Source organism: Malaclemys terrapin, chromosome 2 (assembly GCF_027887155.1).
Source record: "Malaclemys terrapin pileata isolate rMalTer1 chromosome 2, rMalTer1.hap1, whole genome shotgun sequence".
Classification (NCBI taxonomy): Eukaryota; Metazoa; Chordata; order Testudines; family Emydidae; genus Malaclemys; species Malaclemys terrapin.
This window is the reverse complement of record NC_071506.1, coordinates 178,943,198-178,960,449: the sequence shown is the minus strand read 5'-3', so window position 1 is coordinate 178,960,449 and position 17,252 is coordinate 178,943,198. Positions and strand designations below refer to the sequence as shown.

Here is a 17,252-nt window from a genome sequence, read left to right as displayed (position 1 = left end):
GCTTTCCTGTCCTTGCCAGATGTGAACAGACCCAGGCAGGAGTGTCTAATGACGTTGAGATGATTTGAATTTTTTTTCTGTTCAGAGTCCATTCTTAGTTGTTTGCAGTTTGGTGGCTCAGCTAGTCCACTCTCTGGTTTATGGGCCCTTTTGAAAAACATCCCTTGAGTTTAGGTACGTTTCCTCAAGAATAAAATCTGCAGAGCTCTTGCATTTAGTGAATTGTTTTTTCTACCCTGTTGGCTTATGTAAGCGACTGGTAATGGTAATGGAAGGTAATGCATAGTACTAGTCTTTTAAACTAGCAGATTAATGCATTTAGTAATTTCTGACATAGCCCATCTTTTCCATGGGTAATGTGTTGGTCCAGATCAGATTCTCACCCTGAGAGACTGGCATCCTTGTATTCACCCAGAGGTCAGAAATCACAGTGTACATACTGGTAAATTGAATACGTCCTATTTTGGGATATTTTATGAATAAGTGGACCTTTGTGACTGAAAGCTGCAGAAGATTGGTTAAAACAAGGAAGCAAATTTTGGATACCTGAAGCTTTCCAAAACCCCTTCATCCCAACAACTAATCCTTCCCTCACTCCTTGCGACATCCACAATACTACCTCCCTAATCCTAATCTTTTATCACAACCTCCTCTAGCTGGCATTCCTATTTTCTTTACCTTAGAAAAGGCTCCAACTGGCTTCCCTTTCTGTACTCGCCATGCTCACATTTTTTATTAGTTCTCCAGTCTCTGTTGGGCCTTCAAGTCAACTCCTCAATTTAAATACTGTGAAAACTAATAATTGTCCATTACCATTACAGATGAACTACTTACTCCCAGGTGAGTAAACCGCAAATTGAGAGTTAACTGTATGACTATGAGAACAGCTTGAATGCTCAATTCTATTGTCCCCCTACTAGCCCCTAGTTAGGAAATCACAGAAAAACAGGAACTGGATAGTGGGGTTGAGAGGAACAGATAATGGGGAACTAATTAAAGCGGATTTCATGGACGACTGGTGCTCTTCTGGGAGCCAAGTCTGCTTCTCCCCAGGAATCCTCACCCTCAACCTTGTTGCTGATTTCTTGTGGGCCAGATCTTAAGCATCAGTGGAAGAGCTGCTACATACAGAGAAAGAAAGCAGAAAAGTTGAGGGGAATTAACATAAAAGAGGGAGGAAGGAATACATTAAGAAACACGAGAAAAAGTTAAAATGTAAAAAAAATTCAAAGTAAGCTGATAACTCAGCATTAACTTAATTTAACAAAAGAAGGTCATTGACTAAAAGGATACCAGTCTACTTTATTAGAAAGAAATATTTGATTACAGGCAAACTGATCATGTTTTCCCCAAGAAGAAAATGGAAACTACTTTTACAAATAAAGCACCAGAAATCCATTGTATGCATAATGTCAATTCACAAATACTGTAACTTTGTAAGGTTAATTTATTTTAAAAGTATTCATCTGAAAGACTGTTAAAAGGAATGTTTTCTTTGGAATCAACAGACAGGAATGTAAAACATTCATAATTCTGAGGGCCACAACAGTAATTTGAAGGAGATGCCTAGTTTCCACAAATATATATATTCTCATACATTTACCTAAAATATAAAATTGACTGCTTTTTACCTTTCTTGATAGATGAAAGGAAATTGCTTATTTGATTAATCAGCAATGAATTTCAGCTGATCATCTCTAACCTATTCAATCTGAAGTTATAGGGAGAGAGCAGCCATGGGCCATACTTCAGGATATTATAAGATGTATTTGGACTTCTGGCTACACTTCCAGCACTCCGCTTCCACAAGTCTTTCCATTGCACTTTTATTTTTGTGCACTTGAAGCTCCTTCTTAACTTTCACATATGCATGTAAAAAGGACTTCAGGGCACACCCGCATCTGTTTGGTTAGGATAACAGAAAATGTTTTTTTTTTTGTTTTGTTTTGTTGTTTTTAAAATAAGACCATTACTTTAACAGAAATTGTTTTAAGTGATCTTTATTTTACTGGAAGGCCTTTTCTCCACAATTACCAGCATTTTTATTTAGAAGTACTTATTTTTATTTTTCCTTTTAAAGACACACAGATCTTCTATCTTGAATGGAATTATTTCACACCAAAGACTGCTCACCTGGGGAAATGATGTAAAAGAAATTCTTAAACTCATCCATCCAGACTTCTGCAAGCCGTCTGTTATTTTTGTTGATAATCTGTCCTGTGCCTCCTGGAAAAGTATAAGGAGTGGCTTTTCGGAACACATGTCCAACATGTGAACAGGTTACAATTTCCAAAGTGCCCCCACACTGCCAAATCTGAAAGTGATAGAACAGTCATTGCATAATTCAAAGTGGCCACAATTAAGGTGATTTTTAAAGAGTTTTTGTACCTAATGTCTTTTCAAGCTGGAAAAAATTCTGTTGCCCAAAAGTCAAGTAAAAATGTTAGTGTCCTGCTCACTAGAAGAGAATTTAAGGGGCGGCTGGGGGCAGACTTAGTGACATCAGGCACAACAGCACCGAGATGCCAGTCAGGGGCTGCTAGAGATCAATGGTAGCACTCAGAGTGAAGCAGAAAGAGAAAAATGGAAGCAGCAAAGGTGTTACTTTGTCTAAAAGAAGTTCCTATTCATGGTGGATAAAAATAAATTAAAAAAAAATCAGATTTTTAAAAAATTTAAACTGGATTTTTGTTTTATGAAACACATTTTTCTTTTAAAAAATAAACTTAATTAAATGTGAAATTATGACAACCTATGCTAAGACCTAAACTCACTAGTACCTACTAAAATAATTTAAATTAAATTAAATTAAATATTCAAGCAGTACACGTTTGCTGTTGAAGATTTTAAAGAAGTCAAGCCACACTGAACTGGTGAAAGTTCACATTGAACTGGTGCACTAGTTTAGAACCTGGAACCAGATTTTACTAAAGTGCTAAACCAGCTTTTGACAGCAATAACCTTCTCCAGATGCAGGGACAATATTTTCTTCATTTTAAATTTATTCAACTAGTTCAGTTCAATGATCAGTTTATACGAAGTTGAGAAACAGATTGGGAGTTGAAAAAGCAGGAAAGCTTGTTTTCCCACTTCAAATCTATGGAGGAAAAAAAAAAAAAAAAAGGTGTTGAGAGGATGAAATCCACTAGTTCTAAAATCCTGAAATACATAACAACCAGAAACAAATCAGTTCAGTTTCCTAACGACAAATAATACTTCTTTTCTTTTATAAATCAGTTTTAAATGCAAAGCATGTTTTGAGAAACCTTTTTTTTTCTTATGCATCCAGCACAATCAACATAGTTTTATTTAACTAATAATTTTAAAATGCGGGGTTTTATAGATTTTTAATCTCCGTCCTAATGCAGCTTGACACAAATCACAAGTAAAAAAATTAATCTAGTAAATAAGAAATGTGTCATTCACCTTTTCCTAACCTAACAAAAAAGTAAAAATTAAGAATTTGAATGAATATTAAGATATAATTAAATAAATGTGAAGAGATACAGTACATACTACTTAGCAAAGAGAAGTACCAAATTTAGAGTAAAAGTTACATTTGGCTGAAAATCAACATGTTTTAATGATTGCCAACCAATGCTAATTAAGCTTTTGTAAAGAAAAAAATATTCAAATGAAAAACAAGTTTTAAACTGATTATTTAAATCAGGTTTCTTGCTTGCTGATTTAAATCAATCCACCCTGTTTTTATTACTAGATTTCTCTGTAAAATGTAACAAGATCCAGAAATTTTTGTTCTCAAGAAGATTATCTGAACTTAGTCTGAAAGACCTTTTCAATTTTATTCTGAGCCCCAAAAGATAGCCGCTTAAAATTCTTGTTGATGTATTTAACTTAGCTATGTTAGCAGTAACCCCCATTCACTGTGGCTGAAAGCAAAGAAGGGAATGATAAACGTTATCATTTGGTAGTCACCCAACATGGAACATATTTCAGAAATATGGACAATACTAGGTAGATCCCACATCCATAAAAGGATGCAACCATCAAGTTGTAAATGACTGAAAGAGGGGTTATAATGGAAAAAACTAGCTTTTATTGGAAGGTTAAGCCACACATCACTGATGTCAGCTTAGTTTATAATGTCTCTCCAAGACTCTACTCTAACAGAAAGAACAGGAGTACTTGTGGCACCTTGGAGACTAACAAATTTATTAGAGCATAAGCTTTCGTGGGCTACAGCCCACTTCTTCGGATGCATATAGAATGGAACATATATTGAGGAGATATATATACACACACATACAGAGAGCATGAACAGGTGGGAATTGTCTTACCAACTCTGAGAGGCCAATTAAGTAAGAGGGAAAAAAACAACAACTTTTGAAGTGATAATCAAGATAGCCCAGTACAGTTTGATAAGAAGTGTGAGAATACTTACCAGGGGAGATAGATTCAATAATTGTAACAGAGCTTCTAAACAGGCAAATCTTAGTTGATTATTTTTGAAATGCTTATTTTTCTTTAAATGAAAATTCTATGTCCAAACATTTTTGTCTCATGGCTCTGTAGACTGCATAATTGATATTTTCCTTTACTGACAATATAGCACTTCCAATGGTCCACACGAGAAATTACACAAAAATTAAGTTGCTATCTGTGCTTGGATATTAAAGGTACAAGGACTGCAACAGGTTACCATTTATACAACTTAAACTGTCCTAAATTAAGAAGTAAAGCACTGAACCAAAAGGAATTGCTGCTTACCCTGAAAGAAATTTCTAGGTTTTCTCCTCCCCAAATATCCATTCCAGCATCATATGTTCCAATTTCCTGAAAGTAATCCCTGTCTATTGAAAAAAGGCCTCCTGCCATTGTGGGTGTTCTGAAAGAAGACAAATATGTAAAAGCACTTTAAAGGCAGAATACTGGACATTTTGACTACACACGTAGAGAAATGTATAAACCAAATCTTTTCCATACCATTTAAGCATCTTTGGGTTTTTTTTACTTAGTTTACTTTTTATCCTTTGCCTCTTTCCTTCAAATCTTTTGTTTTCCTTACTTTTATTTCATACCTGTATCTTATTGTACTGTAACTAAGCCATTTCCTGGCGGACTAGATGGACTATGTGATTAATAGTATGATACAAAGCCTTTCACGTACACATCAACTGTTCAAGCACCTCTCAGTCTGCTACGACTGAAAGTTGTTGTCAACTAATGGTGTAGTGGCCTGTGGAACTCAGTCAGCATTTTTAATCTACCGGTAGTTTCTAGTCAATAAGTGTCCACCTGCTATCTGAATTAGCACTATGTTGGCGAGTTTCAGCAGAAGGAACAACTTAATGGGTCCAGTGCTTACATCGGTCTTTCCTCCCTAACGCTACTCTCTATAGGTCAGGACAAAGGAAGTAGATGGTAGGCTGCTAATGCCCATGGGATAGATAGAAATCTTCCATCTCCAAGGCTGGTACCTCACAAAAGGCATTAATTTCCTGAAGAAAAAAAATTTTTTTTAGACCATTGCTCAAGAAGAAAGCACCACGGTCCAAGTACTGTTGGCCATGCTTATTTTCAATATATTACAGTGTTCAGAGAAACAAACACTGTAATCAGGGATACATATAGAGCTTCGTTACAACCGCTTTTTCAGCTACTAAAAAGTTTCTCAAAAATGTGCTATTTCCTAACTAATTTGAAAAATCTCCTAAACTTCAATTATTTACTTAGCCTTTTAATGACAAAATCAGTGCTCTTATCTCATGTGTATGTAGGGTACTTCGACTACATTAAATTGACAGTATTCTTTCATGCTTATTTATATAAATAAATAGAAACATGAAAGAATACTGTCAATTTAATGTATATAGGTCTTCTATCAGCAATGGTTTGAAATAATTTTTTACAAATGGCAATTGTGCACCTGCAGTTAAGTGTAGATGCAATAAACTTTGCAAGCAATTGCATGCAAAACAGCTAAATAGATTGGTCACAACACTTGATTACTAAAATAATATCGAGCCCTGGAAAGGAGCTCTTAAGTTTCTGAATCTTTGTAATGGAACAGAAGGTAACAGCTACCTCCACATATCTATTGCTAGTAATATCTGACCAGTTTTAATTCAAAATGGAGCCACTGATTGTAAAAATACAAGTAGATACTACAAAGGTAAGTATTATACAGGCAAGACGGTGAGAGCTACAGACAACCTGAGTGTATTCATGTTTAATTTAAACCACTAAAATCAATCACCCTCCCCTGATTTAAATAAAAAGAGAACTCATTACAAATAAAATCAATGTATAACTGTCACATCACTGATTGATAAACATTTCCTTCTCCTAGAATAAAAGATATATAAGAAAAAGGCAAACATCAATTAAAAAAAGTGTACATTATTCGTGAAGTATGTGGGAATCTCATGTGTTCATTTAAGTTCTCCGGTAATTAAATTGATAAATCATTAGGTATATTTTAAAACAAAGTTATAAGAAATCTGTTTTTTCCTTCACCATTAGTTTAATCTAAAAACATATTTAGCAGGAAGATCTCATCACAATACAGCCTTCATACTATACTATTACTCTAAACATTCCAAACTGTTGATAAATCATACCTCGCTAATTATTGGTACAGTAGAACCTCAAAGATATGAATACCAGAGCTATGGACTGACTGGTCAACCAGACACCATATGAAACTGGAAGTAACCAGATAGCAGCAGAGACAAAAAAAAAAAAAAAAGGCAGCAAATACTATATTGTGCCTGTATTGCTTCTTAAAGGTGGACACATCTGGGCTGCCTGTCCCCACCCCCACCCCCACGCACGGGGCACCCACTTACAGCTAGGAAGTGAAGACGCTGAGATTCACAGGCAAAGCTATCAGCCACTGCTGCCAGCCCAAGGCAGCCGGAGCAGATGCGGCACTGCGGTCTGCGGTGCTTTCCTGTAGGCTGTGGGTGCTGTTTTCACTGCTGCTGCCAGGAGGGGGACAGGCTTTTTCACGCCCCCCCCCCCCCCCCCCCAACCCAGCCAGAGGGGGGGGGAGAGACACAAGCTTGCCTGGGCCAGGGAAAGAAGCTGTCCTACAAGGAAGCTGCCTAGCTGGCTCTGGAATCTGGCCCGGAGTGTGAACTGCTGGAGCTGTGTTTTGTTCAGAGTTACGAACCCCCATTCCCGAAGTGTCCATAACTCTGAGGTTCTACTGTATGTAAAAACTAATCTGGAAATGAGACCACAAAAAAATAACGAACCATTTTAGGTATCTGATAATTAAACTAATACAATCAATTCCCCTTACCTGACAGGAAGGGTCCGATCACCTTTCCTTCGGTCCATTTCTCTCTGAGGAACAGGATACCAGCGGAAATTCAATTTCCAGTTGAATCCGCCATAGGTCATATCAGAGCCTGCCATATATTCAAAGGTGTCATCACTGATTACATCAATGATAGGACACACTACTGTTCTCCTAAAGAGAGAAGTGACAAAACTGATTAGAAAAAGTGACCAACAGCTGTTTCTTTTTTCTCTTACCTACTGTAGAGAACAAGCATCCCTTCAAACTTACAGTAAACATGAAGCCTTTAGCTGTCAGGAGGCATAGGCATTTTACTAAATTAAAAGAGTTTTTACCATTCCATTTGTAACGGTATTTGCCTATCAGAGAGAGTGCACATTTGTCCTGGTTTTGGTAATGGCTTAATTAATGGCTAAATAATGGCTTTATTTATACTACTACATTACTTAACACTAACAGTGCTTTATGTCTTCAAAGAACTATACAAACATTAACTAATTATTCCTCTAAACATTCCTGGAGTAATCAATGAGTAATTATCTTCATCTCGCACATCAGAAAACTGAGACATGAAGTGATAATGACTTTCTAATGCCACAACAGTGACCCAGGATTAGAAGAATTTTCGGTCCCTAGATGTATGCTCAAGATACCTTACATGTTTTGAAGTAAAATTTGGTCTTTGCTCTGGGGAGAATACTCAGATAACATTGACAAATGGATGTAATGAAGCAACTCTGGTTAACAAATACACTGATGTCATGTAGAGATCTCCAACAGGAAGAAGCCACTCGTCCTTTGTCCTACTCTTTAGAAGGTGAATTCTGAGATAGTAATGAGCTTAACACTCTTGGAAATGCTTTTTGACAACTCTGTGGCCACATCCCCTTTCTTGGAAAGTCACATATCAAGATATGATTCAAAGGTGCAACTTGCACAACCTGCACCATTTATCCAATGATAATCTCACAAGAAAAAACAGGACTTAATAATGACTTCAAAGTTAAAATACTGAAATTTCCTCTTAAGAGTTCCCAACAAAACTTCATTTCTTGCAAAACTTCATTTTTTCATTTCATGGTTAATGCACCATATTTTTGTAATGATAATTTAGATGTTAAATTTATCTCTCAGTAATTTACTCCAGCCAGGTTTATTTTAAACACAAAACTGAAATCTGCATCACTAGCACACAAAAGAAATTATTTAGGCTGGTTATTTTAATAAACTGCCCCCACAACTGCAGGGGTACTGGATGGAACCACCATATACAAACGACATTCCATAAAGCACCCTCATAAATCCTACATTTTTTCTTAGTCCTCCCCCCACCACCCCCACACTAAGAAAGTAGCCGATTTCTCAATTTCCAACTACAATATAGATGAATATAGCTTAAATAATCATCATAAGGTTAGAAAACAGTTTCCCAAAAACTAAGTCAGAGTTTTAGGCCAGAAGGGGCCACTAGATAATCTAGTGCAGTGGTGGGCAACCTGAGGCCCCATCAGGATAATCCACTGGCAGGCCGCCAGTTTGTGTACATTTGTATGGCTGCCTGCAGCTCCCAGGGACCGTGGTTCGCCGTTCCTGGCCAACGGGAGCTGCGGGAAGCGGCAGCAAGCACGTTCCTGCAGCCTGCACCGCTTCCCGCCGTTCCCCTGGGCCGGGAACAGTGAACCGCAGCCACTGGGAGCTGCAGGTGGCAGTGCAAATGTAAACAAACTGTCTGGTGGCCCGCCAGCAGATTACCCTGATGGGCCGCGTGCGACCCATGGGCCGCAGGTTGCCCATGACTGATCTAGTCTGAACTCTTGTTTATCACAGCGCACCAACACCACACAGCATTCACACACTAAACCCAGCAGTGGAAGTGAGATCAAAGTATTATAATGCACAACATACTAGACTATTATGTGACACAGGCAGAAAACAGAAGGGACAGAGGTGTGACAGTGCCCAACACCCCCACAATGGCAAGGAAATGATTAAGTGAGATATCCTGATTATCCTAGCAAGTGACCCGCATACACATACTGCAGAGGAAGGCAAAAAAGCCCAGGGTCTCTGCAAATATGATCTGGGGGAAACTCCTTCCCAACCTCTCATATGGTGATCAGTTAGACCCTAAGCACATGAGCAAAAAACAACCAGCCAAGCAACCTGACAGAGAGAATGCTCAGAGGCCTAGCCAACTCTGGTTACTGTCTCATTTCCAGCCATAGCCATCCTAATGCATCAGAAGGAGATTTAAAACCTCCCAGAATACATTGGAACGGGAAAAAAATCCCTTCCTGACCTGTCAGTAGCCAGCTGAAATCCTGACACATGAGCTTTAGGAACTTAAGACACAAACTGGAAGAGAGCCACAGGGCTGTTGAGCCCTGTCCCCTAGCATTCCAAGCAACCCCATCATACAATTGCACTCATAAGTTTGCCCAGTTCACTTAAAACTAATTAACTTGTTTGCCCCCACAACTCTTATTGAGAGGCTGTTCCAGAACACCCACTGATAAAAACCTTTTAATTTCCACCCTGGATTTGTTCATGGCCAGTTTATAGTCATTTGTTCTTGTCTTATTTTACAGATTTATAACTTAAATATAGTCTTTATTTATACAAAGAAACCATCATGAGAACCCCAAAATAGTGGGCCTGACTAAATTTTTGAAACCAGTTGATTTATCATGCGTTCAAGGCTCTGATGGGTCTTTACGGTAAATATATCAGGGAAATCTAAAATTACCTAATAAATATATTTGCTATGTGGAAGTGTTTGTTTTTTTTTGAAAAAAAGATATTAATGAACAAGATGACGACACCAGATGATTCGAAAGATTATGCTACGCTTGGTAACCAGTCAAGATTAGCAAACTATATTATGAAATAGTACCAGATCTGAATCAAGACAAGGCTAATCTTTTCTTATTATCCCTTTAATATGTATATTCTTTTAAGGCTAACATTTTTATTAAAAACCTGACCCTCCTCTCAATTCCAAACTATACCTCCAGAACTATAAAGTATAACTTCAACATTTTAATTGCCATTTAAAACGTTGAGTTTCGATAGGAGAGCTGTCATAACATACAGGAGTGTAATAGTGAATTGTGCTTACAACTTTAGTTCTCAAACTAAATTGTTTCCAGCAATGATTAGAGTTAACACTATTGTGTGAACAAGAACATTAAAAGCTTCCCCCTGCAATTATACCAGTGGACCTCAACCCTAAGGCCTGGTCTACACTACGACTTTAATTCGGATTTATCAGCTTTAATTAGAATTTACCCTGCAACCGTCCACACAACGACGCTATTTATTTCGATATAAAGGGCCCTTTAAATCGATTTCTGTACTCCACCCCGACGAGCGGAGTAGCGCCAAAATCGATTTTAACATTTCGAATTAGGGATAGTGTGGCCGCAATTCGATGGTATTGGCCTCCAGGAGCTATCCCACAGTGCACCATTGTGACCGCTCTGGACAGCAATCTAAACTCGGATGCACTGGCCAGGTAGACAGGAAAAGCCCCGCGAACATTTGAATTTCATTTCCTGTTTGCCCAGCGTGGAGAGCACAGGTGACCACAGATAGCTCATCAGCACAGGTAACCATGCAGGCCGATAATCGAAAAAGAGCACCAGCATGGACCGTGAGGGAGGTACTGGATCTGATCGCTATATGGGGAGAGGATTCAGTGCTTGCAGAACTTCGTTCTAAAAGACGAAATGCCAAAACTTTTGAAAAAATCTCCAAGGGCATGATGGAGAGAGGCCACAATAGGGACTCAGATCAGTGCCGCGTGAAAGTCAAGGAGCTCAGACAAGCCTATCAAAAAACAAAGGAGGCAAACCGTCGCTCTGGGTCAGAGCTGCGGACATGCCGCTTCTACGCCGAGCTGCATGCAATTCTAGGGGAGGCCGCCACCACTACCCCACCTGTGATCGTGGATTCCGGGTCGGGGATAGTCTCATCAGCTACACCTGAGGATTCTGCCGATGGGGGAGAGGAGGAGGAGGATGAGCTTGCAGAGAGCACACAGCATTCCGTTCTCCTCAACAGCCAGGATCTTTTTCTCACCCTGACTGAAGTACCCTCCCAAGCCATTATCCAAGACCCTGACCCCATGGAAGGGACCTCAGGTGAGTTTACCTTTTAAAATATAAAACTTGTTTTAAAAGCAAACGGTTTTTAATGATTACTTTGCCCTGAGGACTTGGGATGCATTCGCAGTCAGTTCAGCTACTGGAAAAGTCTGTTAACGTGTCTGGGGATGGAGCGGAAATCCTCCAGGGACATCTCCATGAAGCTCTCCTGGAGGTACTCCAAAAGCCTTGCCACAAGGTTTCTGGGCAGTGCATCCTTATTCCGTCCTCCATGGTAGGACACCTGACCACGCCATGCTTGCAGCAAGTAATCTGGTATCATTGCCTGACAAAGCCTGGCAGCGTATGGTCCCGGTGTTTGCTGGCATTCAAGCAACATCCGTTCTTTATCTTGTTGTGTAATCCTCAGGAGAGTGATATCACTCCTGGTAACCTGGTTGAAATACGGGAACTTAATTAAGGGGACAGAGGTGGCCGTTCCTACTGGGCTGTTTGCCTGTGGCGGAAAATAAATCCTTCCCTGCAGTCAGCCAAGCGCAGATGGGAAATTGGCCCTGAGCTTTTCGCGTTTGGCTAGCATGGATCTTCCCTGTTACCAGCCACGCGGTGGGGGGAGGGATACCGTGAGCATCCCAGAGAATTTATGGCGGGAGGGGGGCGGCGGCGGCAGGAGGGATGGGGGTGGTTAGTTTGGTTCCTGCAGGGATCTTCCCTGATACCAGCCACGCGGTGGGGGGAGGGGAACAGCAATCATCCCAGAGAATTCATGGCGGGGGGGGGGGGGGGGGTTAGTTTGTTTTCTGCTGCTGCTGAATGTTAACAGAAAAACCGCAGCACTCTACAGGCTATGCTTGGTATGTGGGAAAGGAGGGCGCAGAAGCTGTAAGACAATGGCTTACCATGGCCGCATGCAAGCTGAATTCTGTTGCCCGGACCTGTGATCTCTAGCAGCAAAGCCACAGGCACTCAGCATTAAGAGGCAAAATGCGACCTTGCACAGAAATCACATGTGCTATGTAACGTGAATAGTGTTGGTCACCGTGAAAGAGTATAAGCATTGTTCTGCAAAATGTAGCTTTTAAAACAATTCTCTCTTCTTTCCCCTCCCTACAGCAGCTGCAAATTCCTCAAGCCTCCCTCCTCCATCCCGAAGGCTATCACAGATAAGGCGTCGTAAAAAGAAGACCCGAGACGAGATGTTTTCAGAAATTATGGAATCCAGCCGCAGGGACAGAGCTCATCTGAATGAGTGGAAGGAAACGGTTGCAAAGTATAGGAAAGAAGCCAGTGAACATGAGGACAGGAGGGACCAACGTGAGGAGAGGAGAGACGCTCGAGATGAGAGGTGGCGGCAGGAAGATCAGAGGAGGCAGGATGCAACGCTGGGGCTGCTGCGTGAGCAAACAGGCATGCTTCGGCGTCTGGTGGAGCTTCAGGAACGGCTGCAGGAAAACAGACTGCCGCTACAGCCCCTGTACACCCCCCCCATGTTCCGTATCCTCCTCACCCAGACGTGTAAGAACGCGGGGGGGGAGGCTCCGTACACCTTCCCATTCCACCCCAGTAGACAGCCCCAAACAAAAGGCTGTCATTTTTTTAACCTTTTCTTAGTGGCCTTTTCCTTCCCAGCAATCCTCCTCCCAAATCCCACCCGGGTTCCCTCCCTCTTTTTCTAATCTATTAATAAAGAATAAATGATTTTTAAATGATAGTGACTTTATTTAGTTTGAAAGAAAGCTGGGGGAAGGGGGAGGGTGGGTTCCTTACAGAAAATCAGTCAATAAAGGGGGCGGGTTTTCATGAAGGAGAAAGAAACAAACAGATATTTCACACTGTAGCCTGGCCAGTCATGAAACTGGTTTTCAAAGCTTCTCTGATGCACAGCGCTTCCTGGTGTGCTCTTCTAATCGCCCTGGTGTCTGGCTGCGCGTAATCAGCAGCCAGGCGATTTGCCTCAGCCTCCCACCCCGCCATAAAGGTCTCCCCCTTACTTTCACAGAGATTGTGGAGCACGCAGCAAGCAGAAATAACAATGGGGAGATTTCTTTGGCTGAGGTCAGAGCGAGTCAATAATGATCGCCAGCGACCTTTTAAACGGCCAAATGCACATTCTACCACCATTCTGCACTTGCTTAGCCTGTAGTTAAACAGCTCCTGACTCCTGTCCAGGCTGCCTGTGTATGGCTTCATGAGCCATGGCATTAAGGGGTAGGCTGGGTCCCCAAGAATAACTATGGGCATTTCAACATCCCCAACGGTTATTTTCTGGTCCGGAAAGTAAGTCCCTTGCTGCAGCCCTTTAAACAGAGTAGTGTTCCGGAAGACGCGAGAGTCATGAACCCTTCCCGCCCAGCCCGCGTTGATGTTGGTGAAACGTCCCTTGTGATCCACAAGTGCTTGCAGCACCATTGAAAAGTACCCCTTGCGGTTTATGTACTCGGTGGCTTGGTGCTCCGGTGCCAAGATAGGGATATGGGTTCCATCTATCGCCCCACCACAGTTAGGGAATCCCATTGCAGCAAAGCCATCCACTATGGCCTGCAAATTTCCCAGAGTCACTAACTTTCGTAGCAGCACCTGAGTGATTGCTTTGGCTACTTGCATCACAGCAGCCCCCACAGTAGATTTGCCCACTCCAAATTGATTCCCGACTGACCGGTAGCTGTCTGGCGTTGCAAGCTTCCACAGGGCCATCGCCACGCGCTTCTCAACTGTGAGGGCTGCTCTCATCTTGGTATTCTGGCGTTTCAGGGCAGGGGACAGCAAGTCACAAAGTTCCATGAAAGTGCCCTTACGCATGCGAAAGTTCCGCAGCCACTGGGAACCATCCCACACCTGCAACACTATGCGGTCCCACCAGTCTGTGCTTGTTTCCCTTGCCCAGAATCGGCGTTCCATGGATAGAATCTGCCCCATTAACAACATGATCTCCAAAGCACTGGGGCCCGTGGTTTCACAGAATTCTGCATCCGTGTCCATGTCCATGTCCTCATCATGCTTGTCGCTGCGCTGCCGCCGCCGCTGCCTCCTCGCCTCGTTTTTCTGGTCCTGGCTCAGCATAAACTCCACGAGAACGCGCGAGGTGTTTACAATGTTCATGACTGCTGTTTTGAGCTGAGCGGGCTCCATGCTTGCCGTGGTATGGAGTCTGCAGTGTTCACCCACCCAGGAAAAAAGGCGCGAAATGGTTGTCTGCTGTCCGTTGCTTTCATGCAGGGAGGGAGGGAGGAGGGAAGGAGGAGGTGAGGCTGTACCCAGAACCACCTGCAACGATGTTTTTTGTCCCATCAGGCACTGGGATCTCAACCGAGAATTCCAATGGGCGCGGGAGACTGCGGGAACTATGGGATAGCTACCCACAGTGCAACGCTGCAGAAATCGACGCTAGCCCCGGTAGTTGGACGCACACCGCCGAATTAATGTGCTTAGTGTGGCCGTATACATTTCGACTTTATACAACCTGTCTTCCAAATTCGAATTATATAAATTTGGATTAATCCCGTAGTGTAGACATACCCTAACATGTAACACTTCAACAGCTCCTTTATTTTGCATACGCCAAGCAGAAACTGACAATTAGTAGTTAATGGAGGTCAGCTAGGCAAAGCCCACTACCAACATCTTGCTCCTATAGATATCTACACCAATCTCACACACAAAAAAAAAATAAAAAAAAAATTGAACTCTCCCTCACTCATGTTTTCGTTCGGTTGTGACCAGAATGATCTTTTAGAACTTCCCCATAGGCTGGTCTTCCAGATGGGTGAGAAGGTGGGCCAGGTTACAGGTGAAGGAGCTCCAGCACATTGCTCTCAGTTTTATTATGTTTCCCTAGAATGGGTGAGTATTTAAGGGCTTTTCTACACTTACAGTGCTGCAGTGGTGCAGCTGCACCAGTGCAGCTGTGACACTGCATTGCTTTGGGTACGTTTTCACCACCTGCCGGATTGGCGGGTAGTAATCTATCTATCAGGGATCGATTTATCGCGTCTAGACGCAATAAATCGATCCCTGCACGCGCTCCCCGTCGACCCCGTGCTGTGAGGACGTGAGGTAAGTCGATCTAAGATACATCGACTTCAGCTACGCTATTCTCCTAGCTGAAGTTGCCTATCTTAGATCGAATCCCCCCCCAGTGCAGACCAGCCCTTAGTGAAGACACTCCCTACACTGATGGGAGAGTGATAACTGAGCAACGCAGTTATACTGACACCGGGAGTTCGGTCAGTATAATTGCATCGCTCCGGTGTGTGCATTTCCAAACACAAGTGATGCAGTCATACTGACATAAGTTGTAGATCAAGGTTTAGTCAGGACATGTACAGACAAAATATTTCAATGTAAGTTTAAATTTAAACAGCAAGTTTTGCTTTTTAGAAGCTCCCCCGTATTAGCATTTCATATGAACACTAGTTTTAATCACACATTTGTGAAAATCTGGGAAATTACAAAATTAATTCACTACTATAAAGTAGGTTAACAATATGTTCAGCTGAAGCTGATAAACTAAGTTAAATCTGCAGTAAAAAAGTGTTCCTTATTAACCTTTAAAAAAGTAGAACATTAACAAATAAATTGATAATTACCTGTCAACTTTGATTCGTGCCAACAGAGGTTCAAGCCATCCCACTGTACATTCACAATGAGCATCTAAGAAGGTGATGACTTGGCCTTTGGAAGCAGCAGCCCCCTTCAACCTGGCTCTGATCAATCCAGAACGTTGCTCCATTCGAATCACATAAACTGGTACTTTTAACTTTTTCACATAGTTTTCTAGTGGTCTCTTCAAGAAATCTGCAAAATATGACCAATCGATAAGAAATATGAATTAAGATAACATGGTAATGATATGACTAGCTCCAGTAGCTCTGTAGCTGTACAATGTAACTATACAATCTGTGGTCCAGATTCACAAGCAAACTCAGTAATCTTGTTTCAGCAGTGAGACAGAAACCAAGCTGTTCAGTAAAAAGGGAGTCCTGAAGCTCTTAGACTGTAAGTTGCAACACCACAAGTCTCAGATGTTAACAATATAATGCACCACATGACTTGGATGTTAAAATACTTTTTAAATGTCTGCTGCATATCTACAAAAGGACATGTAACACTTTTAAGTCTTCAATCTAAGGCTGCTCTTTCAAATATGCCTCCCACTAGCATATTAATACTTAGCTCTATACTTTGAATTTGTATAGCTTTATGTACAAACCCGCACAGATTATTTTTGCTCTCAACTGTAGAGGTGATTGTGTGCCTACCTGTGAATAGTATTTTGAAACAGGTTTTTTTTAAATGGGAGGCTACCATTTTATGTATAATAATTTGGTTGTCAGCACTTATCAGTAAGGTTATACCACTGTTCTAAGATGCTATAATGGAGACTATAGTTCTAGGACTTCCACTCCTTTAGGAGACTGAAACGATGATATGAAGCCTTACTTGCCCAGAAATGGCTGAGTATTCTCAGACGGACGTATTGTAGTATTCTGAGAATGGATATGAAAGCTACAGGGAAAGGAGTGTCGGAATACCACAGCAAGAAACAACTTCCCAATACTTCGGCAAAAGACAATGTGAAACACTGAGCTATGAAACAAGGGACATCATTTCTTCACATCGGTTTCTCTGTTCCTTTTTCCTGCTCAATTTCCCTTATTCCCTTCTCTCACTGCATACCATGAAAGAGATGGGGAATGTAAGATGCTTACATTAGGATTAATTGAGATAACCAAGTTTTTGCAGCAGTAGACATATGTCATCTTCTCTGCAACCACGCAGGCTCAGAGTGCCTAGGTGGCTGCAGACTCAGTCTTGGAAGGACTAGATTTTTATTGGTAAATGTCAATTTCACCACACACACACAAACCATTTAAAATTGT

General features: G+C 41.4%; 1 protein-coding gene across 3 annotated transcripts in view; it reads right to left on the bottom strand.

The window, feature by feature from the left end:
* Positions 1–17,252, bottom strand: part of GALNT1 (polypeptide N-acetylgalactosaminyltransferase 1) — a 211,919-nt gene that overhangs the window by 46,327 nt on the left and 148,340 nt on the right. For all 3 annotated transcript variants that reach the window (XM_054018826.1, XM_054018828.1, XM_054018827.1), the window contains 4 exons: positions 15,960–16,167; positions 7,268–7,438; positions 4,729–4,846; positions 2,134–2,314 (listed from right to left, as the gene is read on the bottom strand). In XM_054018826.1, coding sequence (XP_053874801.1) covers positions 2,134–2,314; positions 4,729–4,846; positions 7,268–7,438; positions 15,960–16,167 — 678 coding nt within the window. The remainder of the gene's footprint in view (positions 1–2,133; positions 2,315–4,728; positions 4,847–7,267; positions 7,439–15,959; positions 16,168–17,252) is intronic.